This window comes from Phyllostomus discolor, chromosome 2 (genome assembly GCF_004126475.2).
Source record: "Phyllostomus discolor isolate MPI-MPIP mPhyDis1 chromosome 2, mPhyDis1.pri.v3, whole genome shotgun sequence".
NCBI classification, from domain to species: domain Eukaryota; kingdom Metazoa; phylum Chordata; class Mammalia; order Chiroptera; family Phyllostomidae; genus Phyllostomus; species Phyllostomus discolor.
This window is the reverse complement of record NC_040904.2, coordinates 123175803-123187843: the sequence shown is the minus strand read 5'-3', so window position 1 is coordinate 123187843 and position 12041 is coordinate 123175803. Positions and strand designations below refer to the sequence as shown.

Genomic DNA, 12041 nt, shown 5'->3' with positions numbered 1-12041 from the left:
TAAAAATTGGATTGTTTGTGTTTTTTTTGGTGTTGAGTTTTGTAAGTTCTTTATAAATTGTGGATATTAAGCCCTTATCAGATGTGTCATTGGTGAATATGTTCTCCCATTCAGTGTATTGTCTTTTCATTTTGTTGATGGTTCCATTGTTTCTTGTTTGTTTATTTCCCTTGCCTGAGGAGGAAGATCAGAAAAAATATCACAATGAGAAATGTCCATGATTTTACTGCCTGTTTTTTTTCTAGAATTTTTATGGTTTCTTTTTTAAAATATACTTTATTGATTACGCTAGTACTGTTGTCCCATTTTCCCCCCTTCACTCGCCTCCACCCTACTCACCCTCTCCCACCCACATTCCCCCACTTTAGTTCACGTCCATGAACATATAAGTTCTTTGGCTTCTACATTTCCCATACTATTCTTACCCTCCCCCTGTCTATTTTCTACCTACCATCTATGCTACTTATTCTCTGTACCTTTTCCCCCCTCTCCTCTTCCCACTCCCCTGCTGATAACCCTCCATGTGATCTCCATTTCTGTGGTTCTGTCCCTGTTCTAGTTGTTTGCTTAGTTTGCTTTTGTTTTTGTTTTAGGTGTGATTGTTAATAATTGTGAGTTTGCTGTCATTTTACTGTACATGTTTTTTTAATCTTCTTTTTCTTAGGTAAATCCCTTTAACATTTCATATAGCAAGGGCTTGGTGGTGATGAACTACTTTAACTTGACCTTATCTGAGAAGCACTTTATCCACCCTTCCATTCTAAATGAGAGCTTTGCTGGATAGAGCAATTTGAGATGTAGGTCCTTGTCTTTCATGACTTGGAATATTTCTTTCCAGCCTCTTCTTGCCTGTAAGGTCTCTTTTGAGAAATCAGCTGACAGTCTGATGGGAACTCCTTTGTAGGTGACTGTCCCCTTATCTCTTGCTGCTTCTAGGATTCTCTCCTTCATTTTTATCTTGGCTAATGTAATTATGATGTGCCTTGATGAGTTTCTTCTTGGGTTCAACTTCTTTGGGGCTCCCTGAGCTTCCTGGACTTCCTGGACATCTATTTCTTTTGCCAGAATGGGGACGTTCTCCTTTATTATTTGTTCAAATACATGTTCAATCTGTTGCTTTTCCTCTTCCCCTTCTGGTACCCCTATAATTCAGATGTTGGAATGTTTAAAGATGTCCTGGAGGTTCCTAAGCTTCTCCTCATTTTTTTTGAATTCTTATTTCTTCATTCTTTCCTGCTTGGATGTTTTTTTCTTCCTCCTGGTCCACTGTATTGTTTTGAGTCCCAGTTTCCTTCCCTTCACTATTGGTTCTCTGTACATCTTCCTTCATCTCTTTTATGGTAACCTGCATTTTTTCATGTAATTTGTGCCCAAAATCAACCAATTCTGTGAGCTTCCTGATCACCAGTGTTTTGAACTGTGCATCTGATAGATTGGCTATCTCTTGGTCACTCAAAAGGATGAGCCCTGGGGCATTGATCCATTTTTCTGTTTGATACATCTCTCTCTCTCTCTCTCTCTTTTTTTTTGGGGGGGGGTCTGGTCACTCCTGTTATGGTGAGGGGCAGAGCCTTAGGTATTCACCGGGGCTGGGCACCCCAGTCGCTAGATTGTGACATTGTATGTGTGGGCAGGGGCAGGAGGGAACAATGGCAGTAGTTGCACTCTCCTGGGGCATCAGTAACCCCCCTGGGATCCTGGGTTGCGCACTCTGCCCTGGTCCACAATGGCACCTCACTGGGTCCGCCAGCCGCCAATTGCTTACTCAGGGTCCACTGCTGTGCTGCAATCTTGTGCATCAGTTGCCTTACGCACCCAGTTCTCCCTGATCTCCATCTCCGCGCACCGCAACCACTCCCACTCCTCCTCTCTGCCCCACCTACCGGTCTGGATGAACGGGTCTACTTCAACTTCTTGGCTGTCCGACTTCCATTCAGATAAATTCTCTGTCAGTTCTGGGTGTTATTCTGCCTCTAAATTGTTGTTCTCATCTTGGTTGTGCGTGGAGGTACGGTGCGTCCACCTATGCCTCCATCTTGCCGGAAGTCTATAATCTATGTTGCAGGTTTGATTCCTGGTCCAGGGTGTGTACAAGAGGCAACTGGTCAATGTTTCTCTCTCTCTCCCCTCCTCTTTCCTCTGCTATGATTATGCAGGCCAGCGGCAGCTCTTTCCATACAGGGGGCCAATTTGTCCTTTTTAATCCTTTCACCCTTTTCACCCATACCCCCAACACCCCTCCCATCTGGCAACCTTCCAAACGTTCTCTCTATCATTCTGTTTTTGTTCTGCATGCTTGTTTATTTTGTTTTTAAATTCAATTGTTGATAGGTATGCATTTAGTGTCATTTTATTGTTCATATTTTTTATCTTCTTTGCCTAAAGAAGATCCTTTAGCATTTCATGTAATCTGGTTTGGTGATGATGAACTCCTTCAGCTTTTTCTTGTCTGGAAAGCTCTTTATCTACCCTTCAATTCTAAATGATAGCTTTTCTGGGTAGAGTAATCTTGGTTGTAGGTCCTTGCTTTTCATCACTTTGAATTTTCTTGCCAATCCCTTCTAGCCTGCAAAGTTTCTTTTGAGAAATCAGCTGACAGTTTTGTGGGGGCTCTCTTATAGATAACTAACTTCTTTTCTCTTACTGCTTTTAAGATTCTCTCTTTGTATTTAACCTTTGACATTTTAATTATGATGTGGCTTGGAGTGAGCCCCTTTGGGTCCATCTTCTTTGGGACTCTCTGTGCTTCTTGGACTTGGTGTCTATTTCCTTCAAAAGTTAGGGAAGTTATCTGTCATTATTTTTTTCAAATAGTTTTCCAATTTCTTGCTGTTTCTCTTCTCCTTTTGGCATTCCTATGATGTAAATGTTGATATGCTTAAAGTTTTCCAAAAGGTTCCTTAAACTATCTTTTTTGGGGAACAGGGGGATTTTTTTCATTTGCTGTTCTGATTGGTTGTTTTTTGCTTCCTTATGTTCCAACCACTGATTTGATTCTTGGCTTCATCCACTCCGCTGTTGTTTCTCTGTAAATTGTTCTTTATTTCAATTAATGTATCCTTTGTTTCTGACTGGATCTTTTTAATGCAGATGAGGTCCTCACTAAGTTCCTTGAGCATCATTAGAAACAGTGTTTTGAACTCTGCATCTGTAAATTTCTTTTCTCTATTATGTATTTCTTTTCTGGGTGTTTTGTTCTGTGTCTTCATTTGGGCCATGTTTCTTTGTCTGCTCATTTTGGCAGCCTCCCTGTGTTTGTTTCTATGTCCTAGGTAGAGCTGTTATGACTCCTTGTCTTGGTAGCATGGTCTAATGTAGTAGGTGTCCTAGAGGGTCCAGTAGCATAGCCTCCCCTATTACCCAAGCTGGGTACTCAAGGTGAGCCCTCTGTGTGGGCTGTGTACACTCTTCTCTTGTAGTTGAGCCTTGACTGCTATTAGCACATTCAAGGTCAGTGACTGCCTATGTTCTGACCACGGTCACAGAGTACTAGGTCCAAAGTGACCTGCAGGTGGTTGCTACTTGTTTTGGTCTTGGAGGTACCCAGGAGAGGCCAAGCTGTGAACCAATGCTGGCTGCTGCTAGTGCTGGCTTGGAACAACTTAGCAAGAAGTACAGGGCTTGCTGAAGCTAGATGTTGCTTGTTTCAGAAAATTTAGGAAAATCTGAAGCATGAGCCAAGATAAGCCATTCACATGGAAAAGCCACTGGAAACAGCTTGGGTGGGCTTGAAATAGGCGTGGGATAGGGCCTCAGTGAATAACCATGGTAGGGCAAACAGTGTAAGACAGGTTGATGGAGTTTCAGATATGGCACCTGCCTGTTGGCTCTGTAGGGGGAGGGCTCAGAAAAGAAACAATGGCCTTTTATCTGGGAAAAAACTGCCCCCCAGCTCTTGTCCTTCATTCAGATGCTGAATGATTAATTTCTTTCCCATATGTCTCTGATGCCTTTCAATCTACTGCCCCAGTACTGGAGCTCAGAGGGAGTAAGTCCAAGTAAGTCTGTGTGTGGGCCCTTTAAGAAGAACTGCCTGGGATTCCAGCAGTTTCTGTCTCCCACAGCCTTGGTCCCCACTGGTTTTTATAGTCAGAAATTATGGGGACTTACCTTCCTCGCACTGGAACCCTGGGCTGGCAGGCCTGGTGTGACCCCTTGCTCCGGAGGTATCCCTCCCAATTTTTATTTGCCACATGTGGGTGTGGGACCAGCCCATTCTATGTCTCCATCCCTCCTACCAGCCTTGATGTGGTTTCTTCTTTAATTCCATAACTGTAGGACTTCATTCAGCTCAATTCCTGACATTTCTGAATGAATTAAGTTAGCTGTAATTTTTATGTGGTTTTGTGAAGAGGCAAGCTGTGTGTACCTATGACACCATTATGACCCTATAACATTTTTTGTAATACTGGTTTTATGGCAACGAACTCCATTAGCTTTTTCTTGTCTGGGAAGCTCTTTATTTCTCCTTCAATTTTAAATGATAGCCTTGCTGGGTAAAGCAGTCTTAGTTGTAGGTCCTTGCTTTTCATCACTTTGAAGATTTCATGCCACTTCTTTCTAGCCTGAAATGTTTGTGTTGAGAGATAGCTGACAGTCTTATGGGAGCCCCCTTGTATGTAACTGTCTTTCTCCAGCTGCTTTTAAGATCTTCTCTTTGTCTTTAACATTTGCCCTTTTAATTTTGATGTGTTATGGTATGGGCTTCTTTGGGTTCATCTTGTTTGGGACCTATGAACTTCCTGGACTTGTATGTCTTTTTCCTTCTCCATGTCAGGGGAGTTTTCTGTCATTATTTTTTATATACATTCTCAATCCTTTGCTCTTTTTCTTCTCCTCTGGTACCCCAATGATGCAAGTGTTGTTATGCTTTGTGTTGTCCCAAAGGTCCCTTAAACTATCCTCACTTTTTAATTTTTTTCCTTTTGCTGTTCTGATTGTATATTCTCTGCTACCTTGTCTTCCAAAATACTGACTGATCCTCTGCTTCATCCAACCTACTGTTTATTCTTCTAGTGTATTCTTCATTTCAGATACTGTATTTTTCATTTCTGACTAGTTCTTTTTCATGGGTTTTGTGTCCTCCTCTTTTATGTTTTTATAGTTCCCACTAAGTTCCTTGAGCATCCTTATAACCATTTTTGTAAACTATATACCTGATAAATCACTTGCTTCCATTTCATTTAGGGTTTGTTTGTTTGCTTGTCTGTTTGTTTAGATTTCTCCTTTCATTTGGGATATGTTTTTTTGTCTCCCAAGTTTGGCTGCCTCTTGTGTTTGTCTATATTAGGTAGATCTGTTGTGAGTTCCAGTCTTGGTAGATTTACTGTATGTAGTGGGTGTCCTGTGGCACACAGTGGCATAGTCTAATTGATCACCTGAACTGAGTGCTCCCAGAATGACCCTTGTGTAGATTGTGGGCCCTCCTGTTGTAATTGGGTCTTGACTGCTATTGACCCATTTGTGCGTGGGTTCTACCCTCAGGCTAGCTGGCTATGAGTATCAACCCAGACCACATTATATGAGCTGCTATTCAGGTTCTGACCACACAAAGTGGAATTCAGCTCAGCAGGATCTGGTGCCTGCCAAATCTCCTTTTGGATATGCCACTTGTGAAGCTTGATGGATACTGCTCTTAGATTGTCTGAAGCTGGCCACTGGGCGTATTGATTCTGGGACCTCTTGGGAGGGACTCTGGTGCAGTCCTATGTCAGATTCTGCTGGTGACTGGCCCTGGGCATCCTGTTTGGAGCTACACAGCAATCCACAGTTTGTGTCTGCCTCTGCTGGGCCTACATGTGTGCAGTAAGGACCAAGCTGCTTACCAAGTCTGGCTTTAACTAGCACTGGGCTCAGGGGAAGGTCAGCAAAAGCCCCAAGGCACCTTAGATCCACTTCCACCTGTCCCTGCCTGCCAGCTGCCTCTTCAGCTCAGTCACTAAAAATACCTCTGGTGGTACTCAAGTTGCATGAGGTAATTTCTCAGTGAGTCACTAGGTAGGAACAAATGTGTTCACCAGATTGACACAGGTTCAAACTTGGTGCCAATGCTGGGTCTGAGGCCATTCAGCAAATATTTCCAGGTATACCAAGTTTAGCTGCCACCTGCTAGGTGCTCACATACCTTTGTGGTGGATTGGGGTCTTAGGGAGTCATCAGGGTGAGACCAGAAGAGTTTATCAGGCTCAAACAGAGCAAGATTTGGCTGTGTGGAGGGAGGGCTCTGCACCAGTCAGGTGTACAAGGGGAAATGGTCCCCATCCTAGAACCACACATCTCAGTCTCCCCGATCCTGCCAGGAGCCCAATCTCAGCTGGGCATGGCTGCTAAGAATTGGGAAGATGAGCCTAGGAGAGCTCTGGTGAGGGGGATGCTGGCCAGGCTTGGGAAAATGTAACGGGATTGACCCCTGCCCCAGAGCCACACAACTCAGTCAATTCCAGATTCTGCTCAGATCTTGGCAGCGTGGAACCAGCAGTAGTTGGGAGGGTTGGGCCACCAGGAACCCAGAGGGTGGGGCAATCAGATCTTTTGTGAGGGAGAGGCACCAGTCAGGTTCATGGGGAAGTGGTAGCAGTGGCCCCCACTCCAAAGTCAGCCAACTTAGTCACTTACACCCCCTGAGTCTGCTGAGACCTCTGCCCTCCAGCCCAGGCTACTGACCCCTCAGCAGGGTGCAAGCTGCACAGGATGGAGCGAGAGGGAGTCCAGATAGTGGAACTATTGCTGTCCTCCAAGCTCATGCTGCAGGAAGGGGAGTGTTCCACACAAGAAAGATAGTGTCTGCAGTGTGGGAGAGGGGCTCAGCCGAGGGATTCTGGCTGTTTCCCTTCAGCTCTCTCCCCAGAGCCACAAACCCCAGTCTCTCTTCATCGGACTCTAGATTGTTCCACACTCCTCTACCATTGTCCAGGGTGAGTGGCTGCAAGTGAGATTTGATGTATTGGCCCTTTAAGAAGGCACCTGTGTTTCTAGTAAGCTCCTGTCTCTTTCTGGCAGACAGATTTTCACAGCCACATGTTATGTGGGCGACTCTTTTTAGCTCTGGTGCTCTGGGCTGGAGAGCTCAGCTTGGGGCTGAGACCCCACACTTCTCAGGTGGAACCCCCACAGCTGAAATATCCTCCCAGAATCTCAGCTGCCATCTGTAAGAGTTGGGTCAGCCCTTTGCATATCTCTGCCCTTCCCACTAGTCTCACTGTGGCTTCTTTTGTAAATCCTTGGTTATAAGACTTCTCTTCAGCTAGTGTTCAGTTGGTTATTCCATTTGCTTGCTCTATGTTTTAATTGTAATTCCAGATTGATCCTGGGAAGAGGTGAGTGTACATCCACCTACTCTACCACCATCTTGGATCCCCTGAGTTGGGAATTCTTGTCCCTGTTTTTCACACTGTTCCCAGGGGACAGGCCTCAACCATCAGTCATTGTCTGAGACCAGAGGCATTTACCTCACACCTACACAAAAAGTTCCACAGAAAAGACTAAATGGTGGCAGGAATGGGAAATGCCCTGACCAGGTATTTCATAACCAGGTTTTTTTTTAATGGAATATCTAGGGCTTGACATTTTGACCACAGAGTAAATCTTGAATATACTTTACAAGAAATTTCTCTTGGCCTTTAAGAGTCTCTAGTGAATCAATTTTAGATCTCGACAGTAAGAGCAATGGGTTGATACTACCTGGTCACTCAAGGGCTTCCAAGCATTTTCCAGTTAAGAGCTGCCTAATCTGCACTATCAGTTGATTGAGCATTGTTCCACAAAGTGAAATGTCACCAGTTCGATTCCCAGTCAGGGCACATGCCTGGGTTGCGGGGCCAGGTCCCCATTTAGGGGTGTGTGAGAGGCAACTAATGGATATCTCTCTCACACATTGATGTTTCTCTCCCTCTCTTTTCCCTCTCTCTGAAAGTAAATAAATAAAATCTTTTTAAAAAAATTCCTGTTCTTACTCTGTGAGTTCTTAATTTTACTCTTTTTAGCCAAATCTTCCTAAGTGTTTGCTCCCAGTGGAGATGCTTATCCTGCTCCCTTAGTCAGCAGCAAGGTACACAGTTTTAGGCCTCTAATGCTTCCTCCTTCCAGCAGCGCCAGATGCCTGATATCCTTGTCTAAACCAAGGACCATTTCCTGAGGAATGTCAGGCTCCAGCTCAGACCTGGGGATTTCTGCCAGAAGGATAATTGCAGGCTGTCTTTGTAGTGCCTGTTGGAATGGGGTATTGGTTCCTTTATGCCTTGGGCCTGGAGATGCCTGCCAAGTGTGGGAGCCTTTAACCTTGGGGAGGAGGCTGCCTTCCTTCTTCCCCCTAAGCTGTTTTTAAGCCCCAAGACTGAGTGCAGAAGTGCTAGACATTCTGACTCCCTTCTGGGTGGCCCTGAACAGGTTACTGAGGCTCTCTAGAACTTCAATTTTTCCATTATGAAATAGTGGGAATAATTCCATATCAGAAAAAAAGATCAGGAAGAATTTGCACTAGAGTAAGATGATGATGTACCTGCAGTGATATCTGCATAGTGCTGAATAAAGACACAATCTGGGCCATCTTGAAAAGAAATCTGAGAAAAGCCCTTGAGAGATGAGTCCCTACTCAGTTGGTGGCAGTAACTGTGGTGGGCTCCCACTTTTATCCTGCCATCGGCACCCTGCACCTGCTACTGGGGTATTTGACACAATGCCTCAGTATACTTCCACTAGAAAGCACTTTGTAAACAGCTTCTGGTCTACTTTTTTTAAAAGATTTTATTTATTTTTAGAGAGAGGGGAAGGGAGGGAGGAAGAGAGGAATAGAAACATTGATGTGCGATAGATACATCAATTGATTGTCTCTTATGTGCCCCCCAACTGGGGACCTGGCCCGCAACCCACACATGTGCCCTGACTGGAAACTGAACCGGCAATCTTTCAGTTTGCCGGCCAGCACTCAATCCACTGAGTCACATCACCCAGAGCTGGTCTACTCCAGCTTTTACATTTTGATCTGGGATAACCCAACTTCAAATCCATTCCACATTGTTGTGATTCAGTGACTCCTGGGGTAGATTTGGTTTCAGATGAATCACCCCTACAGATAGACCCACCAGCCTGCTGTTCCATTGCACAGGCCATGTTCCTCTCCCTCCACCATCACCACCCCCCCACCTCCACCACCACCACAGGTATGATGTGGTCTATGGTAAGGTTCCTGATGACTCTATGGCATGAATGACCATTGAATTCTTTATTATTATTATTCTTTTAATTTTTATTTATTTAGCCCTGGCTGGCATGACTTAGTATATTGAGTGCCAGCCTGTGAACCAAAGAGTAGCCAGTTCTATTCCCATCAGGGCACATGCCTGAGTTGCAGGCCAGGTCCCCAGTAAAGAGTGCATGAGAGGCAACCACACATTGATGTTTCTCTCTTCTTTTTCTCCCCCCTTTCCAAAACCTCTCTCTAAAAATAAATAAGTAAAATATTTAAATAATGCGATGTTTTATTTGTTTAATTAAAATGACTTTTAAATTCTTAGGGCATGTATCAGGACTGGGAGAGCTTTGGCTAACCAGGGCCCTGCCAGCAGTTTCTGTTACAGGCTTACCACTCGACTGGATTCTGTTTTCTGCCTGGTGTTCCACATCGTGTAAAAGCTGAACACATTTTGTTGGTTTTTATTTAGATTTTTTTTAAGGTCAAGATAGAAATTTATTGTGACAAATTTCAAGTAACAAGAAATGGGTAAAGAAGGACATGCAAGCACCTCGTGCCGCTCTCTTGGCGGGCCAGACTACCGCATGCCTTGCCAGCATGTTTCTTTGTGAGGCTCCCTTAACTGCTGTCAGTGCAAGCAACTGAGCATCCTGGAAAGGTCTTCGTTATAATTGAAAAACTCCTCCTCCTCCCCTAACAGCCCTGTTCTATACTTGGCCTGTGGCCCTTCTAGCCACTGTCTTGACATCTTCCACCAAGGGCTCTCCTTCTTATGTCCTCCTTTCTCCTCCCCCAGGCTGTGTATAAAATGGCAGATGTAGCCTGCAAATGCCATGGCGTCTCTGGGTCCTGCAGCCTCAAGACCTGCTGGCTCCAGCTGGCGGAGTTCCGCAAGGTGGGAGACCAGCTGAAGGAGAAGTATGACAGCGCCGCCGCCATGCGCATCACCCGCAAGGGCAAGCTGGAGCTGGTCAACAGCCGCTTCAACCAGCCCACCCTCGAGGACCTGGTGTACGTGGACCCCAGCCCTGACTACTGCCTGCGCAACGAGACCACAGGCTCCCTGGGCACCCAGGGCCGCCTCTGCAACAAGACCTCGGAGGGCATGGATGGCTGCGAACTCATGTGCTGCGGCCGTGGCTACGACCAGTTCAAGAGCGTCCAGGTGGAGCGCTGCCACTGCAAGTTCCACTGGTGCTGCTTCGTCAAGTGCAGGAAGTGCACGGAGGTCGTCGACCAGCACGTCTGCAAGTAGCTGGGGCCAAGCTCCTGGCCACCTCTCTACTCTGCCTCACAGAAGATTATATTATATAAATCTATATAAATATATTTTATATTTGTATAAATGAATGGATGGGTGATAATTAAAAGAAGAAAATGGAAAGGAAAAGCCTATTTAAGAGACGTTAAAGATCTTTGAGAACTGAACTTTGCTGGTTCTCAACTCTCAGTGGGTGGGACAAAGGTCGTTCCCTTTCTCCAGTGGCGACTCAGAATGTAGGGACTTGGGAATGTTTGCTGTCTATCCATTATCCCTTGAGGAGAGAGGTGGTGGTTAGGTGGAGAAGATGATTCTGTCTGGAAGTCTGGAGCCTTTGCTAGGTAGATGACTGGACTTGACCTTGGTCTTTGGGCCCAGAGGCCCTGTGGAAGGCAGCAGGAACTCAGCTTAAACCTTGGAATCCCCAGGGTCTTGCCCAGAACATTGATGGGTTCTGTGAAAGGGCCAGTGCTTTCCTGGCTTTTTATTTGTGTGCATACTTGCAGACGTGAGGAGCGGCCCAGTGTTGTCTCTGACCCGTGACTCTACAAGGACCCACACCTCCCTGGCCTGTCTTTCCAGGGAGAATTACTGTCCCTCCACAGTTCACTGGCTCCTGCCACAAGTTCCCTGCACCAGGAGGAAAGGGGGCCTTGGGCCTGACACATTAGGAAAGACACGAACTGAGTATTTGTGCCTGAGCTGCAGAAAGCCAGGCGCGTGACTAGACCGAACGAATGTTGCACTGTGCTCCCACCCAGGGAGGGGAACCTCGTGATGCTGCTGCTGTCACTTCCTCCATCAGTGGAGGCCTCATGCATGACAGGATGCGTAGCTAGGTCAGGCTCGGCCGGCTTGGCATGGTCTCTTCATCTCTGCCCCAGATGTACAGTTTCTCTCTGACATTAAATACCCTCCATTGAAGTTTCTCTCCCTTTCCTTATTTGGACACACAGTTACCTTTTATGAGTCTCCTCTTATTTTGACCTAATTCTTAGAGCCCCGTACATGGTATACCTATGGAAGAGGGTAAGGAAATCGAGACGTTTCAGAGCTCTAGTTTGGTAATCAAAGGCAGGAACAGGAGGATGTTAAGAGAATTGAATAGGGTAATGCATTTAAGTGCTGTCCCCAAGGGCTAACACAAAGTTAAATACTCAATAAATGGCCCTGGCCAAGTAGCTCAGTTGTATGGAGTGTTGTCCCATCCACCAAAAGGTTGTGGGTTTGATTCCTGGTCAGGGCACATACCTGGGTTGGGGGCTTAATTCTTGGTTGGGGCATGTATCAGAGGCTGAGGTTTCTCTCTCACATGGATGATTTTGTCTCTCTCTCCCTCCCTTCTTTTCTCTCTAAAATCAATAAACAGCCCTGGCTGGTGTGGCTCAGTGGATTGAGTGCCAGACTGTAAACCCAAGGGTTGCCAGTTCAATTCCCAGTCAGGGCACATGCCTGGATTGCAGGCCAGATCCCTAGTAGGGGGTGCGCAAGAGGCAACCACACACTGATATTTCTCTCCCTCTCTTTCTCCCTCCCTTCCCCTCTCTAAACAAATATAAATAAATAGAATCTTTTTTAAAATAAAAGAAA

At 45.6% G+C, this 12041-nt stretch overlaps 1 protein-coding gene across 2 annotated transcripts in view; it reads left to right on the top strand.

Annotated features, from left to right (window-relative positions):
- Positions 1-11375, top strand: part of WNT5B (Wnt family member 5B) — a 126053-nt gene extending 114678 nt beyond the window's left edge. Inside the window, exon 5 of one of the 2 annotated variants that reach the window (XM_028532116.2) lies at positions 9987-11375. In XM_028532116.2, the coding sequence (XP_028387917.2) occupies positions 9987-10445 (459 nt within the window). In that variant the 3' untranslated portion in view covers positions 10446-11375. The remainder of the gene's footprint in view (positions 1-9986) is intronic. The other variant, XM_036018476.1, reaches the window with a different exon arrangement.
- Positions 11376-12041: the final 666 nt, after the last annotated feature.